Source organism: Castanea sativa, chromosome 12, assembly GCF_040712315.1.
Source record: "Castanea sativa cultivar Marrone di Chiusa Pesio chromosome 12, ASM4071231v1".
In the NCBI taxonomy this organism is placed as follows: Eukaryota; Viridiplantae; Streptophyta; class Magnoliopsida; order Fagales; family Fagaceae; genus Castanea; species Castanea sativa.
The window spans coordinates 17,856,308-17,874,554 of record NC_134024.1 but is presented as its reverse complement, the minus strand read 5'-3'; the positions used below and the strand labels follow the sequence as shown (position 1 = coordinate 17,874,554).

Genomic DNA, 18,247 nt, shown 5'->3' with positions numbered 1-18,247 from the left:
AGAAGGGAAGGCATACGAAGAAGGGGGGAGGCTTTTTGAGAAAGAAAAAGTGTATGATAATCAATATTTGTATCCAAACTTGAGAAATACTATTATAAACTATCCTCGGAAACAGTCCGAGGAAGAATTCTCAGTCTTACTCTTTGCAAACGATTCTTTGTTTTGTTCCATTGGGCCCAAAACCCGTTCTTTTTGTAATTGTCTAAGCCTTCCTTGAAATCTAGATTACAAACCTATCCTCTACAAATTCATTGTGAAGAAAGGCGTTTCAAGCTCATTTCCTCCCAGTCGTGGTTTGGGAATTTGAATTGTGTCCTTACAATAATGTTTCAAGTTATTTGGGAAAATTATTAGGTATTCCCAGCGTACCATAAATGTGTACTCTCTCCTCTCACATAAATTGTGAGTCCTACCATGAATTTAATTAGTGAAACCCACCATGCATGTAAAAGGAGGGAGTACATATTTATAGTACTCCGAGAGTACACAATAATTTCTCAGTTATTTGAAGGTTTAATACCTAACATGACATATAGAAACGTCATTTGACTCAAAATCTCAAGCTAAAGAGTATAAAATATCTAGCTAATTGGCAATTATGTTATGTGAACCAATTACTCTTGTCATTAATATCTAATTTGGGACTTTATTATTTAACTAACTATACCACACACAGGTAAAATATTCAAACACCATCTTCAGTAGAACTAAGGTGATTAATGTTGTAGTGGACAGACAAACATGCGGAGACTAATCAACGCTTGGCCAATACTATTCAAGCACTTACCCATAAGTCTATAAACACAACTTTTGCTCTTCCTTGCAAAAGTGGTTAATTATGATTGGTAGGGGAAAAAGTCGTAAGTTCATAAATAAATTTTAAAAAAATATGATTGTTTACTACTCACAATCAACCATTTCAATAAGTTAAGGCGAAAATTGTGCTCCTAGATTTATTGAACACATGTCTCTATGTTATTTGTTAATTTACTTTGGTATTGTCCATAAATTATAAAATTATTAGCTGCTAAACCACCTCCCTTGCTCATGATATTTGCAGGACTTTTTAGCTTATACTTATCTTTATCAGTTCGAATAATGCTAATGCAATCCAAATTTCAAACTAAAGAATTCAAATGCTAACATGCCGATGCTATCTCATGTTGCATGTTTTAGGCTCTCTTCTCCAATATTTTGTTTTATTTACCCAATGATTCTCTATTATTCAAAGTGGGGTCCAAAACCATAATTCAATCCACCATACAATTGGGCTATAAATTGGTCTTTTTAGTTCTTCCTAACATTCACAACCGCAATTCAAAGAATAGAAAGATGGAAGCTCACAATTTCACAACCCCATGTTCATACTCATGCCATTTTCTCTCATTTCTTCTCACTATCCTCTTATTCATCACAACCCCACAAATATGCTTAGCCACCACCGCTACTTCTTCAACCCAAACATATCAAATTTACATCAAAACAGCATGTAATTCAACACTATACCCACAACTTTGTTACAAGTCTCTCTCCCCCTATGCCTCCCAAATCCAAACAAACCCACAAACACTTTGCACCACTGCCCTCACTATAGCCCTAAATTCAGCCAAAAACACATCCACAATGGTATCAAATATCTCTAAACTAGCAGGATTGTCAAGTATTGAAGTGGCTGTAATTGAGGATTGCATTGACAATGTGAAGGGTTCAATATCCGAGCTCCAAGATTCTCTAAATGAGATGGGCCAACTTAGTGGTCCAGATGTGGAATTTCGAGTAGCTAGTGTAAAGACTTGGGTGAGTGCTGCATTAACGGACGAGACTACATGCACTGATGGTTTGAGTGCGAAGAATGTGAATAATGCGATGGTGAAAAACACGATTAGCGAGTATATATTGAATCTTGCCCAGCTGACTAGCAATGCTTTGGCTCTCATCAATGGTCTCAAATACTAAAATGAATGCAACTCATATACTTGTTCCCCCTCATTTTGTCTTAAACTTTTTTTTTTTTCTTACAATGAAATGTTGTGATTAAGAGCAAAATACTTACCTAAATCTAACGGTCACTTTTATTATATACCAATCACAAATTTCAAGTTAAAAGTTATAAAATATTGGGTCCTTAAACACTTTGTCACTTTATAGGCTTTAAGAATTGTATTTGGTTCGGAGTGCTTTTTCTTTTCTTTTTTTTTTACTAGTAGTGAGTTTGGTTTTTTTTTTTTTTTAGTGAGGTTAAAATAAGTTGTATTTGACTATAAACTGCAACAAAAACTAGGTGGTAAAATTTTATAAAGTTGTACTTAGGAAAATAAATTAACTTAGTGTATAAATTATTAAACCATAACAAACGTACGACACACTAATGTTTTTGAACTAATTTGTCATAATTTTGTTTATCATAAAAAAATGGGGCCGCCCTTTCAGAGCATAATTCTATGAATTTTATAACAAGTTTCCAACGGAAAAAGTGGAAGACAAAAGCTGTTTTAAATTTGAAAATTTTGTTATATATTCGAGGTTGAAGATCTCATCTAATAATATTAAAACTTATAGATCCTTGAATTATAATTTTATGCTAAAAATTGTATCCATAGTTTTATATAGGTGAGTGCATCCCCCTAATGGCTACAAAAGACGAATAATAGGTCCAAAAAGTTCACTCAATGTATTCAATTCCTTGCATCCTCGCTCAGAAATGTGGCAATTGTCATTTTTAAGTGATAAATGAACCTCCCCCTCAAAAAAAGAAAAAAAGTGATAAATGAACCTGACTCTTTTTTGAGAGAAAAGTGATAAAGGAACCTAAACTGACATACCTCATACCTGCTGTATTTATTTCTCAAGATCTCCCGCACGACACTAGTAACCTAATGGACCACGAGATCATTCTCGCAATTAATGTGAGAACTGTTGTTTTCTTATCAAGCAAATTGAGTTTGGCACAATTCTTTAAAAAATAAAATTATTGTCTCCCTCTAATAATCCCTACTAATAATTGGTAATAAGCACTGCATGCTTGGTCTTTAGAACCTCTCTAAAATTTAATAGAAAATTCAAAATTCTATTAGGCACTTTTTTTTTTCTATATTATTTGCTAAATTTGATGGAAATCTAGCGGTGTGAAGACTATTTAAATTTATAATGAGACTATTTTTTTAAAAAAAATCTATATGATAAGACCTATTATTTATGTAAGATAAGTGAATACACATTTATTGGAATTGTAACTATCCTTTGACCCATAAAATAATATAAAAACTCCTAATGGCCCTCTTTATATTGGGTTTGTGCCCATCTTCTGCATCAACTAATTGATTAATGTCTCTCTAAAAAAAAAAAAAACTAATTGATTAATGGAAAATGAAGCCTCCAACTACTTGACGCTAAAATTGTGTTTTCTTATAGTGTTTTCAAAAGTGGTTCTTGGCTTCTTGCAACGAGAGAAAAAACAAATGAAATAAGAAGAATTATAGGTACCTGATCTGGCTAACCGATAACTCTGACTCTTAGGATATGTAAAAGACCCAATATGCTTTTCTTTACATTTTTTTTAGTTTTTTATTTTAAGTGATCCAATCTACAATCAAAGAGTCTAAATCAAGATCATGTGCAATCCCTCTCACCTTTCCATGGCGTACAGTTCCTCCTTCCAATTTTTTTTTAATTATATATTTCTGATTTTTAAAATATATATAGTTTTATTATTCTTTACTTCTGTTGACGGATGCATATATATATCCGTCAAAAATAAATCTAATAAGTCTAGTTACTACAATTAATAAAAACAAACAAATAAATATATGTTTATACGACTCCTCTCAAATAAGTGGATCAATTACAATTAAAAAAATAACCTCAACTAATTAATGCACTAAAACACTTGTGAATTGGACCCTTTTTATTATTTACTATAATTTTCAATTATTTTTGGGGGTGCTACTGCTACAAGAATCAAGACTTTCAAAAAAGAGTTGCAGAGTACAAGTAACCCCAGCTAATAACAACAACTTGTCTATATATTAGGATCTTCTCACACATATCAATGCACTAAAGAGAGAAATATGGAAGACTATACAACTTCATATCATGCTCTCCCAATTCTTCTAACTCTTCTATTCCTCTCAAACTTTCATACATCCTTAGCCTCAACTAGTTCCACCACCACCGAAAAATACAAAACCTATATCAAAACCGCTTGCAATTCAACCACATACCCAAAAGAATGCAACAATGCCCTCTTACCCTTCGCTTCCAAAATAAAAGCAAACCGTCAAAAGCTTTGCAACACTGGCCTCTCTATATCCATAAAAGCCGCAAAAAACTGTTCCTCAACGATATCAAAGTTATCCAAGAACAAGGGTTTGACGCATAGTGAAGTGGCAATCATTAAGGATTGCATAGAGAACATCAAGGACTCCGTTGACGAGCTCAAACAATCTTTGAACGAAATGGGTCATCTTGGAAGATCTAATGTGAAGGCTCAGATTTATGATATAAAGACATGGGTCAGTGCTGCTTTAACAGATGAAAATACATGCACGGATGGATTTGATGGTATGAGTGTTAGCAAGACTGTGAAGAACACAATCAGGAAGAGTATTCTTAGTGTTGCTACGCCAACTAGCAATGCTTTGTCTCTTATTAATAGTTTATACCCCTACTAATTAAACTTCAACTGGCCTTATTGGCTTGTCCTTTCCCTCTATTATTTGGCTCTTGTCTTCTTTCATTTCGGCTATTGTGTTCAGTATAGTTTATGTTGTCTTGGAACATACCCCAAGCTCGATTAACTTTGTCGTGTTAAAGCAGTATGTGTTTTTCCTGCATTTTCTTGAATCAAAAGACATCAGTGAAGAGGGATTTTGGGGTTTGTTTCTGCAGTTGCCTGTAGTTGAGATGTTTAAATGACAATTTGTTAGGAACAAAATTTAATTACAAAACTGGTTATAACTTTAGGTTACAACCTTATTTAATAAAATAAATATTACTACAAAACTAGTTATAGCTTTAGGCTATAAGCTTATATTTTACGCATAACTTTAAACTATAAAAAGTTGTAATTTAAACAATTTCCTGATGACATAGCTATTTATTTTTAATTTTCTAGAAATTTTGCAAGCATGAAGTATATAAGAAGAAGATGTAGGGTGAGTTTGGTTCAGCTTTTTGAAACCGAGTTTTTGGGAAAAGTGGGGTTTTCAAAAAGTGCAGTATGAAATTGGGCTTTTTGAAAAAGCGGAGTATTTGGTAAAAGCTGTTAAAAAATATTTTTTGAAAAATTTGAATATTTGGCTAGCACTTATAAAAGTGGTGATTTGAGTAGTAAATTACCAAAAAGAACAATGTATATATAAGGGAGTTTATTTCATTTTTAAATCAACTACTTCATAATACTTACTCAAAGAAAAAAACTACTTAATAATAAATATATTATTGTCGTAATTATTTGTTATTACTATTACTATTATTGGTATTATTTTAATAATGTTAGTTTTTTTAGCATTGATTATTTATTATTCTAAAAATTTTAAACCAAGTATGTTATCAGTCTTACTTTAATAATGTTATCTATTTTTAATAATATCAATATCACTATTTTAATGATGTTTTTGTCTTATTGAATATGGTGTTATCTGTTCTGGCTGAGGTTTCAAAAGGGTAAAGTTGGGTTTTTAATAAAAACAAGTGGGCAATTTGGTAATTGAATTAACAATTCTTGAAAGTTGAAGTGGCTGAAGGTCCTTTAACTTTTTGGGGGTCTTGCACTTTTTGAAAAAACAACTTTCTTGCTAAAGCAGCTTTTAATACCCACCAAACATCTAGTATTTTGAACTTTGAAGTAAAAAGTGTCTTTTGCTATCTGAAAGTGCAAACAAAAGGGCACATAATCCAATGATGAATTTATCAAAATTCACATCCAATAAAAAGTTTTAAAGCTAAACTTTGTCCATTTGTTATTAAGTTAAGATCTTCTTTCTCTTGGAAGAAATTGATGTGGTGACAATTGGTTGTTTTATCAGAGCTTCCTCAGTCATTTGTTGGGGGGAAAAAATGGTTTCACCATTTGAAACTATGTCACGTTCAGGTTGATTAATGTGGTGTTGTTCCAATTCTTAAGTGCACCGAAGTGGATTGAACGACTTTGGGCTACATTGCAAGAGAGAGTCAATGCCAAAGTCACCTTGGCTGCTTGTAGAAGAAATCATTCCATTAACTCTGATGATCTTCTACTGTCATCACGTTTATTAAATGGTAATAATCTTAATTGATACATTATAACATTAGACAACATAAAATGTTCCATCACAACTCCTGTAAGCAAGTTTGAAAAAACAGCATCTAATGCAATATGATTGTGGACATGACAAATGGCTATGGAACTTTAGTGTCCAAGACTATCTGCAATGTCCAATTAATACTCAAATAAAGGCAAGAGTAAGAGTGGATCTGCTATATACGTTTTAAAATGCTAAAAATGCTAATATAGGAAATTAATATTATCAAACAGCTTTAAACATACTTTGTAGTATAAAAACAAACTTATACACCGCAAACCATATATAGAACTAAAGCCGATTAATGTCATTGGTGATTGTCCACTATGGCATTCTTTGAATCTGTAAGATTCACAAACCAATTTTGAGTGGCCATATACTACTGCATTCCTTATGCACCAATGCTACAGATATAGCCAGCATAAAAACGTAATTTATATCTGCCAATATCAGTGTTTAATTTACCGGAGAAAGAACTATATTAGAACCGGTGAACAACATAAATTCCTGGTTTTACACAAACATAGGTTTTTCCAACAACTCCATAAATCCAAGAAACTCTAACATCAAATTCAATAAAAATTGTTATTAAAAATTTTCAATAAAAATACAATCCAAAAGAACCTACCACACATAAAGAAAACCTAAATTTTTTTTGAAAAAGGTAGGTACAAGGTTCAAATCCCCGACCCCCAAATATTCAACTACCAAAAAAATTAAAATTAAAAAAATTACAATTTTACGGATTCTTTAAGAACTATAACTTAGACTTCTCAATTAGATTCAAAAAACACAGTTGCATTGACAAATACAATATAAAAAGTGTCGTCAATACAATACTGTATTTGAATTTAAATAATAAACCTAATCAATAGTACCTAAAGAACCCTATCTAATCTTTTTGGATCCAATCAACATACCACTCCACAAATTTCTTCAACCCGGTCTCCAAATCTGTAGTAGGCTTATACCCAAGCTCCCTTGTTGCCAAGCTTATATTAGCATGTGTAAACATCACATCTCCATTCTTAGGCATTTCTTGTACATCCCTCATCGCTTTTTTCTTCAACAACCTCTCCAAAATCCCCACAAGCTTCTCAACACTCTCCGGCGAAGTATTCCCAATATTGAAAACTCTTAAAGGCGCCTTTAAACCCTTTCTTTTTCCTTCCCTCCCAATGCTTTTCCCAGCGGTATCCAATGCAGCTATGCAACCCTTCACAACATCATCAATGTACGTAAAATCTCTGCCTACAGAAATACCTCCAGGCCCTTGAAACACAGTTATGTTTTTCCCTTTCAATATATTCTTAGTGAATTCAAAGTATGCCATGTCTGGTCTCCCCCATGGTCCGTACACAGTGAAAAATCTCAACCCCGTTAATGAAAGCCCGTAGATATGATTATAACTGTGTGCTATTTCTTCGTCAGCTTTCTTTGTAGCAGCATAGAGACTTGCTGGTTGGTCAGTACGGTCTTCTTCTGAGAACGGCAATTTGGTGTTTAAACCATAGACAGAACTAGACGAAGCCCACACGACAGTATATGAATATATATCATGGGTTGTGCTTTATTAACAATTTTCATTTGCTATTTTGTTGTTGACCATCTCCCATTTGAGATAAAACTACATATTTTCTTTCCTCGTGCCTACATATATTATTGATCATATTTAGAAACAATGGCGGAGCTACAGGAAAGCTGCAGGCCCCCAAAATTTTAAAAAATTTCTTTTATTTTAGTTATAATTATTAAAAACTTTAAAATTTTAATTATAAAAATAAGAGTTGAACCCCAAATATTTGAGTTAGTCAGTATGCTTTCAAAAAAATAAAAAAATTTCAATTGATTAGTAGTTAAAAAAGACAAGATAATTTTCGTTTTCTCAATTTCGTTTTATATATATATATGTATAATATCAAACTAGATAACTTGTATATATTCATTGGAGTTTAAAAGGTGATAAATTCTCGTAAAAATTCTCTTGAATATTCATATATCAAAGTTGACATTTTTGTATACAATATATTTTATAAATTATGACATATATACTCTAGTATTAAAATATTAAAGTTTATGTATATGTGTGTTTATGCATGAGTGATGGTTTGTCTTGACTTTTGTATAATATATTAGTACCACAATTTGGCTCAACAAACAAAAAATCTCAAACTCCACTCCTGTTTAGAAAAGCTAATTTCTTAAGTGAACTATTTACTATCCTTCTTAACTAAAAATCTAATAAGAAGCAGGTGAAGAAGAAGGTGAATAATGTGACAGTGAAAACAAGATATGGAAGTATATAACTATATATAGAATCTTGCCAAGCAGACTAGCAATGGTTTGGCTCTCATCAATACTCTCAAATGCTAATAAGAATGAAACCATATACTTGCTCTCCCTCATTTTTTATTCCTCGGGGACACAAAGTTCTATTTTATGGGTAATATTAGAGACATAATATTTTTTACAATTGTAATTAACTTGACATGTGATTTGAAGCAAAACAGTTACTTAAATTGATCACTAACATCATTTTTATTACATAGTAATCACAAAATTCCAAGTCAAACGGTTATGAGAAATTTTGTGTAATTTGTCACTTTATAATATTGTCACTTTATAGGCTTTTTAGTTTTATACGAAGTATGTTGTATGCGATTAGGAGTGGGGTTTTTTTGCTTTGTGAGTTTGGCATATTTTATTTTAGGGGGTGCAAATAAGTTAAATTTGAATATAAACTGTAACAAAAAACTAAGCAGTAAAATTTTATAAAGCTGTACTTAGGAAAATAGATTAACTTAGCCTTCTCAAAAAAAAAAAAAAAAAAATTAACTTAGTTATAAATTACTAAACCGTAACAAACGACACCCTAATTTTTTAACTAATTTGTGTGATTTTTTTTTTACCCATATAAAAATGGGGGCCGCCATTTCAGAGTATAATTCTATGAGTTTTATAATGAGTTTCCAACCAAAGAGAGGAAGACAAAAGCTATTTAAATCTTAAAATTTTGTTATAGGTTCGAGATTGAAGATCTAATTTAATATTATTATAATTTTTTTTTTTTTTGAGAATCCACATCATAAGACTTTTATTCAACTAAGGCTATGAAAATCAGCCTCAAGTACATCTGCAATCTCTGGTGGTACGTACATCTTCCATTCAGACTTGTAATGAAGAAAAAGAAATTGACCGCCTCACAAGCGAGTGAGCTACAGTATTACAATGCCTCCTTACATGAGAAAAGGAAATAATGGAGAATTGAGAGGCTAAATACTGTATATCATTGATAATGTGACCAAATTGTGCAAGGCTGTGAGAGTTTGACTTTGGAGCGTTCATGAGGATCAGTGAATCACCCTCCAAACACTCCCTTATTGAGGCCGGTTTCCAACGCCAACTCCATTGCATGTCGAGCTGCCAAGGCCTCAACTTCAATAGCTGTATTGGGTAATGGGATTCGCTGCGCCAAAGACACCATCACCTGCCCCTTGCTGTCTCTAATTACCACCCCTATTTCGGCCTGGTTTTCAGCCTTGAAAAGTGCCCATCAAAGTTAATCTTGTACTGTTGGTGCGCTAGGGGCTGCCACTGAGTTGGAGGTCTTCCCACAGGTGCCTTTACTGCAGAATTATGCAGCAAAAAATCATGTAACCTGCTGCAAGCTTGCTACACTAGGTTTGGGAGATTTTCGCCTCTTTTTCCTACCCTCATATCATTCCCTCTCTTCCATATAGCCCATACTACCATAGCAAACAGGTCCAGGCCCCTGTTCTCTGGCAAAATGCAACCCATGAGATCAACGAAACTTGTCATTTATCGTAGACTACACTGGTTCCATGCTTGTACCGAGAGCCAAATTTCCTCCAATTTCGGGCAGAGGTAGAGAGCATGGAGTGTATCTTCATGTTGCATTTTACAGTGATCACAGCAATCATCAATTAAAACCTTTCTTTTGATTAAGTTCTACTTCGTGGGGAGTGAGTTTTTTGCAGCTCGTCAAACTAAATTCTTCACTTTGCTTGGCACATTGAGGCTCCATATCCCTTTCCACAGTGGCTTGAGCATCAAAGGTTCGGACTAACCTGGTTGTTGGTTCTGAAACTCCGTCTATGGAAACCGATAACCCGTCTTGACCGTGTAGGCCCGATTTGCACTGTGAGGCCAAATTAATTCATCCAGTTGATCAGTAAGGCAGAGGGGGATACTTTTCACCATTGTTGCCTCAAAATCCAGCAAGGTTCCATCAATCAAGTCCGTCTTCCAACATCTTTGATCTTCATCAATCAAGCTTTGGACTTTTGCTTCAGCCAACCCTTCTACCTGTGGAGATAAAACAAGTGGTGAATGTTTGTGTGGCAGCCACCTATCCCCCCAAATATGAACTGACTTCCCATCTCCAATTCTCCAAATTGCTCCACATTTAATCACATCTCTCCCTTTTATAATGCTCTTCCATACATAGGGTGCCAAACTTGGACAAGTGGCTTCCATGATTGAACAAATTGGAAAAAATCTCACTTTAAAAATCCGGTAAAACAGTGTGGATTTATCACGTAGAAGTCTCCAAATTTGTTTAGCGAGCAAAGCATCATTGAAATGTGACAAATCCTTGAAACCCATCCCTCCTTAGTCCTTTGGCTTACATAGCTCTTCCCACCTTACTCAATGCACCTTTCTACTATGTCCTCGCTGCCCCCAAAAGAATCTTCGAATGAGAGCTTCAATGTCATGGCAAAGAGTAACCGGTAGTTCGAAACATGACATAGTGTAGGTAGATATTGCTTGAGCCATTGCTTTAATTAAAATTTCTCTTTCCACTTGTGATTGAAGTTTGCCTTCCCACCCTTAAAGCTTTTTCCAGACTCTTTGCTTAATGTTGTCAAAACTATCCTTCTTTTTTCGCCCTATGAAACTTGGTAACCCCAAGTACTTCTTACATTGTTTGACCACGAGTACTCCAAGGGCCTCTTGAATTGAAGCTTGCATTTGATGGGAAGTGGACTTACTAAAAAATAGAGTAGTTTTATCTCTATTTTTTAGTTGCCTGGATGCTTGCTCATAAGTGGCTAGGATCTCCAAAAGCTTCTTACACTCGTTAATTTTTGCCCTGCAAAAAATAAGGCTGTCATCTGCAAAAAGAATGTGTATTAGCTTTGGTGCACTTCTACAAATAGAAACCCCCATTATATCTCCATTCTCCTCCACTTTTCTCAACAAACCATGGAAACCTTCCGTGCATAATAAGAATAAGTAAGGAGACAAAGGATCTCCTTGGCGCAGCCCCCTCAAGGGTGTGATGTGACCATATGGCTCCCCATTAATCAAAACAAAATAAGTAGCCTTTGACATACATTGCATCATCAGATTTACCCAAGTGTCTCCAAAACCCATCTTCTTCATTAAATTCTCCATATACAACCACTCCACCTTATCATACGCCTTACTCATGTCTAATTTAAGTGCCATATACCCCGTCTCCCCCGAACTATGGTTTCTCATATAATGGAGGGTTTCGAAGGCCACCATAATATTGTTAGAAATCAATCTGTCCTTCACAAAAGCACTTTGTTGTTCTGACACTAAGTGGGGTAGAATTTTCTTCAACCTATTAGCCAACACTCTTGAAAAAATTCTATACAAAACATTGCTGAGACTTATAGGGCGATATTGTGAAATATATTTAGAACTTTGAACTTTAGGGATAAAAGTTATAAATGAATGACACAAAGATGGAGGGAGATTACCCGAATTTAGGAAATATAGGATGTCATCAACCACATCATTGCCCACCAAGGACCAATAATGTTGGTAAAAAATGGGTAGCATTCCATCTGGTCCGGATGATTTTAGAGGAGCCATCTGCTTAAGAGCTGTCTCTACTTGAACTGCTTTAAACTCAACCATCAAATCATTGTTCATCTCATCTTTTACAACCCGAGGTATTTGTGCCAAAATCTCATCGAAATTCTCCGGGTTTTGGGAAGTGAAAAGGGCTTGATAAAACTCCAACACAATATCCACTCGGCTAGGATTAGTGCACCATTGGTCATCATCATCATACAGCCCCTTGATGTAGTTTTTCCTTCTTCGTTGTGAGGCTTTGCTATGAAAAAACCTCATATTCCTATCCCCATCTCTCAGCCATTGCACCTTTGCCCGTTGACCCCACATCTGTGCTTCTTTATCAAGGAGTACAGTTATTTATTTCTCCAACTTCTTCATCAATATCACCGAACCCCCACTACATGCCAGCCTCTCGGCCTGGGCTAGTTTTTTCCTCTTTTGTTCCAACTCCCTTCTCACATTTCGGAAACAATTCTTACTCCATTTGGTCAGGCGTTTCCCACAATTATCAACTTCCTTATCACTTTTTCACCTCTCGGATCAGCTCCTGCTTGCTGCCATACAACTTCAATTGGTTCCCCACACCCTGGTTCACTCATCCACATCTGCTCAAAAAGAAAAGGCCTCTATTGCTTGCAGTCCATCCCATCTGGATTAATTAACAAGGGCTTATGATCCAAAGTGGTAACATCAAGATAATGAACTTGTGTATCCAGAAACATAGAAAACCACTCATTGGTTGCCACTGCCCTATCCAATCTCTCCCATACTATGAAGTTATCATAATGCTTATGCCAAGTGAATTTTGATCCCATAAACCCAAGGTCCATAAATCCCCATTCATCCAATATATCTCAAAAATCTTGCATTTGATTATGAGGCGGGTTCTACCACCCAATTTCTCCGATTGCTTTGTAACTTCATTAAAATCTCCCGCACATAGCCAAGGTGCTTGACTTCGTGTTTTCAAATTTCTCAAACGCACCCAAGCTTCATGTCTGAGTTGTGTATCCGGTTCTCCGTAAAAACCTGTGAATCTCCACTCCCCTTCCTTGTTTTTGCAAATTGTGGCATCAATATGGTTCTTTGAAAAAATCTCTATTATTAAATCAAGCTCCTCTTTCCAATACATCACTAAACCCCCTGATTTATTTCTCCTAGGTGCAATAAATCTATGCTTAAACTTCAAACGATCTTGAATTAAAAAATTAGCCTAGCTTCATCCGTCCATGTCTCGGCTATAAACACGACGGAGGGATCTTTTGCCCACACTAATTTTGCAAGCTGATTCTCTGTACATTGGTTTCCAAGCCCCCGACAGTTCCAACATAAAAGACTCATTGGTTCTGGCGGGGCTAGGAACCAGCCTCCGCCAATATCTCTTTGTCACCTTTGCCAACCCGAGAAATAGTCTTCTTCTTTTTCTGTAATTCCGAATGACCCCCAGTAGGATGAACACTCCTCTTTGCACCCACTACATCTGCCATGATAACATCCGTGCCTGTGGTGGACCTAACTTGATGTTTCCAAGTAGCTACATTCATTGTGTTAAGGATTGAAGTATCGGGTAGAACAGATAATGGTACACAGGTACTGCCATGTGGGGTTGCACGTGCTTGAGTGGACTTTATAAAAGCTCATTAATTGTCATTGATCCTAGATTATTTTCCTTACCCATGGGAGAGTTTTTTTTCGACTGAAATTCTGTTGCCGTATCAAATTTACTCAAATCCCGATTTATCTCCTCTAAATTCTCTTCAAATAGCTTAGTAGATAAACTACCCCTAGTCTGATCCATATTAACAGCTTTGACTTCAGTCACCACATGTGAATCCGTATGGAAAGGCCTTGATTCCAAAGGATTTGCCTCCTGAAAATTAGGGAAATTAATTCCTTCCTGATTTGACATCATACTCCCTTGGCCTAATCTGATAATCTCCGGCACCGGACCCCCTCATCGGATCACCACCTGTGGTTTTTCAGGCTGCTTCGGGGTGGACGTTGTAGTTGGACCTGCAGGTTTTTGTTTATAGACTCCATGAACAGAAACTGAACTTCTTTTTGATCACACGAAAGGTAATACTCTGATCCATGCACCATACTGTTGGGCTTCAGATGGTAGTGTGCCACCACTCTCAATCCACAGCTCGCAATCTCAATCATCGTGTGTGAGGCTGCCGCACCAGTAACACAAGTTTGATAGCCTCTCGTACTTGAAAGAGACCCAAATTTCCTTCCCATTCTCCAAAGAAACCACACGGCCTCTGCATAAAGGTTTCGAAATATCCACCTTGACTCGTACTCGAATAAAACCATCACCCATACTGTCACCCTCCTCCGTGTTCTTGTCTACCAAGCCAGCAATGCCACAAATCTTTTTTGCTACAACCCTTGTTCGAAAACGGACTGGTGATTCGTAGTGAGAGGAACCACCTTTCGCTAGCGAAGAGAAACTTTTTTTTTTATATAGGTAAATCCCCTAATGGTAATGGCTACAAAAGACGAATAATAGCTCCAAAAAAATTAGTCAATGTATTCAACCTTGCATCCTCCCTCAGAATGTGGCAATTGTCGTTTTTAAGTGATAAATAAACCCAACTGACATACCTTCTCTATTTATTTCTCAAGATCTCCCACACGATACTTATAACCTAATGTTTTTTTATTAAATTTTGATGGAATCCTAATGGCATGGGATAATGTTTGCCAATAGTTAAAGGGAGAAATGATTCTGTTTTAAATTTAAATTTTAGTGGTATATTATAAAAATTTTTGTAACTCAACTGATTGACTCTCGCTAGTATTTCCAATTGAGATATTTAAAGTTCAAATGTCCCCTTACCCAATTATCAAATTATCAACAAAAAAAAAAGGGAATATTGTAACTGCACCATAATTATGGAAAGAAGGATATCTATGCTTTAAAATATTAGCATCTTGGTTCTTAAGTATATCAGTTGAGCTAATTCTTAAGGTTAAAAGTATGCTGTGCAAGCCATCAATTCCAATTGAGAAAAAAAAAGGGTTATATTTCATACTTATTTAAATGTATAAGAATTATTTTAAAACAAATGTTAAAGGTTAAGAATTAAATATGCAATTTAACCCAAAAAAATATAACACTAACAATATCATCACTTAGAAGATTTTAAGATGATCTTTACTTGCTATCCTACCGCTACATTTCACAACTTTTGACATGACTTATTGTGCTTAATGCATGATAAAAGTAGCATCAATGATTGATCCAAATGAAGTGATATTACTCCAATCGTAATAGATCATGTCAACAATTAAAAAAGAAAAAATGAAAATTACACTTTACCACCTTAAACTATATCATTGATTACATTTTGCACCCTAAACTTTTTGAATGCACGTTTTGCATGTTAAACTATGACCTATGTTACATTTTGCACCCCAATGTTAAGTTTTCTATTAACTTTGATGGAAAAATATGGTACTACGTAAAAATACCTAATTGCCCCTCTTTTCAATGCTTTAAAAATAAAAGGTAAATTATACTTTACTACCTTAAATTATATTTCTCTTTTGAATTTTCATCTAAGTTAACAAAAAACTTAACGTCGAAGTGCAAAGTGTAACAAAGTTTATAGTTTATGGTGCACAACGTGTATTTGAACATTTTTGGGTGCAAAATGTAATATAAGGTATAGTTTATGGTGGTAAAATGCAATTTCCCCTAAAAAAATGGTAAATTACAAATTACACCTAAAGTTTGAGGGTATTTGGATTTTATACCCTGAAGTTTCAAAATTGAAATTTTACCCCCTAAAGTTTTAGGGTGTTTGGATTTTACACCCTAATATTTCAAAAATTGAATTTACCTCCTAAATTTTAGGAATGTTTGGATTTTACTTCCTAAAGTTTGAAGTTGTTTGAATTTTACACCTTAAAGATTCAAAATTTGGGGTGTAAAATCTAAACACTCTCAAATTTTAAGAGATAAAATCTAAATTTTGAAATGTCAGTGTAAGATCCAAATACCCCAAAACTTTATGGGGTAAATTCCAAAGATTAAAATCTTAGGGTATAAATCCAAACACCCCCAAACTTTAGCGGTATAATTTGCAATTTACCCAAAAAAATAATATTCATAACATTACTACGTACATAAATGATGGAAGTGATACTATAAATTAAATTTTACTACACAAGCATGCAGACTAATGTGTTACTCATCACAAAATAATAATTAAGACATTTGTTTATTATTTGTTGAAGTACACCAATCACATTTAATGCGATTTCAATTTGCAAATATTTTACTATAAAATTTGTGTCTCTAACACTTTCTTTACCACACTAAAAAAAAAAAAAAGTAAAAAAAAAAAAACTTTATTACAAATGTTAATTGCCACAAAAGATTCAAAAAAATTACAAACGTATATAGTTATTAATATATTGGTGTTACTTCAACAAGATAATAAATGAGTATTTAAATTATTAATTTTTAATTGATATCATATCAATTGATAAGAATTTGTAATATATTTGCAGTACCCTAATGGTTAAATATTAACCATTAAACAATGATTTTTACTAGGAGAGAAAAAACAAAGGAAATTAAATAAATAAATAAAAATCATAGGAAGCTCTTGCTAACCTATTTCTGTTAGGCTTTGTATAAGATGTAGTATGCTTTTTTTGAAATTTATTTTAAGTAACCCAATTACAATCAAATAGTCTAAATCAAGAACATGTGCAATCTCTCTCAACTTTGCATGACGTACAGTTCCTCCTCCTTCCATTTTTTTTTTTTTTTTTGAACTATTTATGTATGGGTATTGTTTAATTGGCCATTTTTTATTCTTTTATATTCCTTACTAATTTACTATAGTTGTTTTTTTTTTTTTTTTGGTGCTACATGACTCGCGACTTTCTTTAGAGGTACAAAGTACAAAATACAAGTAACCCCAGCTGACAACTTGGCTATAAATGGGATCTTCTCCTCACATATCAATACACGAAAGAGAAAAAAAATATCAAATATGGAAGCCTATAGGCCCTATACAATTTCATATGCATATCATGCTCTCACAATTCTTGTAAGTCTTCTATTCCTCTCAAACTTTCATACAACCTTAGCCTCAACTCCTTCCACCACCACCGAAAACTACAAAACCTATATCAAAACCGCTTGCCATTCAACCACATACCCAACAGAATACAACAATGACCTCTTACCCTTCGCTTCCAAAATCGAAGCAAACCCTCAAAAGCTTTGCAAATCTGCCCTCTCTGTATCTTTAAAAGCCGCAAAAAACTGTTCCTCAACGATATCAAAGCTATCCAAGAACCAGGGATTGACGAAGAGTGAAGTGGCAATCATTAAGGATTGCATAGTGAACGTCAAGGACTCCATTGACCAGCTCAATCAATCTTTATCCGCAATGGAAAAGCTTGGAAGCTCTAATGTGAAGGCTCAGATTGATAATATAAAGACTTGGGTCAGTGCTGCTTTAACAGATGAAACTACATGCACAGATGGGTTTGCTGGCATGACTGTTAGCAACACTGTGAAGAACACAATCAGTAATAGTATTCTTAGTGTTTCTAAGCGAATTAGCAATGCTTTGGCTCTTATTAATCGTTTTTACCCCAACTAATTAAATTCACCCTGCCTTGTTGGCTTTGTCCTTTCCCTATATTGTTTGGCTATTGTGTTATATTTGGGTTGTGATAATTATACGCATTGTTTTGCACACTTCCGTGCAAATTATTTTAAATTGAAATAGTATGTACACACAGATTATTTCACTCACATTCAAAAATATGATTTCAATTTGAAATAACCTAAGTGTACGGACATATGTGCAAAATAGTGTATGTAATAGGTTTTATCCTATTTACTGTTGTGTTTATTTTTGTAATCAAATATGTTCATTTGCTATTTTGTTGTTGGCAATCTCTCATTTGAAATAAAACTATTTACTTTCCTTCTTATATTATTGGTCATATTTAGAAAATTTAATTTCTTGAGTGAGCTGTTTAGGGAGTGTTTGTTTAGGTGTTTGTGCAGCCTAAACCTGCATTTTAAAATTAATTTACCTTTTAAAGACTCGTAAAACACCATTTTTCAAATACGTAGGAGA

General features: G+C 34.3%; 4 protein-coding genes across 4 annotated transcripts; 3 read left to right on the top strand and 1 right to left on the bottom strand.

Moving 5' to 3' along the window:
* Positions 1-1,332: 1,332 nt before the first annotated feature.
* Positions 1,333-1,981, top strand: LOC142620281 (21 kDa protein-like). The gene has a single exon (XM_075793681.1). The coding sequence runs from the start codon at positions 1,333-1,335 to the stop codon at positions 1,954-1,956; it is 624 nt and encodes a 207-aa protein (XP_075649796.1). The 3' UTR covers positions 1,957-1,981.
* Positions 1,982-4,067: 2,086 nt separating this feature from the next.
* On the top strand, positions 4,068-4,843 carry LOC142618600 (pectinesterase inhibitor 4-like). The gene has a single exon (XM_075791544.1). The coding sequence runs from the start codon at positions 4,068-4,070 to the stop codon at positions 4,668-4,670; it is 603 nt and encodes a 200-aa protein (XP_075647659.1). The 3' UTR covers positions 4,671-4,843.
* A 2,330-nt stretch (positions 4,844-7,173) lies between these two features.
* Positions 7,174-10,100, bottom strand: LOC142620280 (UDP-glucuronate 4-epimerase 4-like). Its single transcript, XM_075793680.1, has 3 exons — positions 9,993-10,100; positions 9,644-9,819; positions 7,174-7,849 (listed from the first exon to the last, which is right to left on the bottom strand). Exons 1-3 carry the CDS (start codon positions 10,098-10,100, stop codon positions 7,174-7,176), a joined length of 960 nt encoding a protein of 319 aa, XP_075649795.1.
* A 7,043-nt stretch (positions 10,101-17,143) lies between these two features.
* LOC142618916 (pectinesterase inhibitor 4-like) lies at positions 17,144-17,842 on the top strand. Its single transcript, XM_075791976.1, has one exon. It carries the CDS (start codon positions 17,144-17,146, stop codon positions 17,759-17,761), a length of 618 nt encoding a protein of 205 aa, XP_075648091.1. The 3' UTR covers positions 17,762-17,842.
* The last annotated feature ends 405 nt before the right edge of the window (positions 17,843-18,247 follow it).

Excerpts from the sequence above, each read along its gene's own strand:
- LOC142620281 (XM_075793681.1), top strand. The coding sequence starts at position 1,333 with ATGGAAGCTCACAATTTCACAACCCCATGTTCATACTCATGCCATTTT.
- LOC142618600 (XM_075791544.1), top strand. The coding sequence starts at position 4,068 with ATGGAAGACTATACAACTTCATATCATGCTCTCCCAATTCTTCTAACT.
- LOC142620280 (XM_075793680.1), bottom strand. The coding sequence starts at position 10,100 with ATGACAAGTTTCGTTGATCTCATGGGTTGCATTTTGCCAGAGAACAGG. Across the intron at positions 9,820-9,992 it reads AGAGAGGGAATGATATGAGG|GCTGAAAACCAGGCCGAAAT; the intron begins GTAGGAAAAAGA and ends GCACTTTTCAAG. Across the intron at positions 7,850-9,643 it reads AATAAGGGAGTGTTTGGAGG|CACAACCCATGATATATATT; the intron begins GTGATTCACTGA and ends TTGTTAATAAAG.
- LOC142618916 (XM_075791976.1), top strand. The coding sequence starts at position 17,144 with ATGGAAGCCTATAGGCCCTATACAATTTCATATGCATATCATGCTCTC.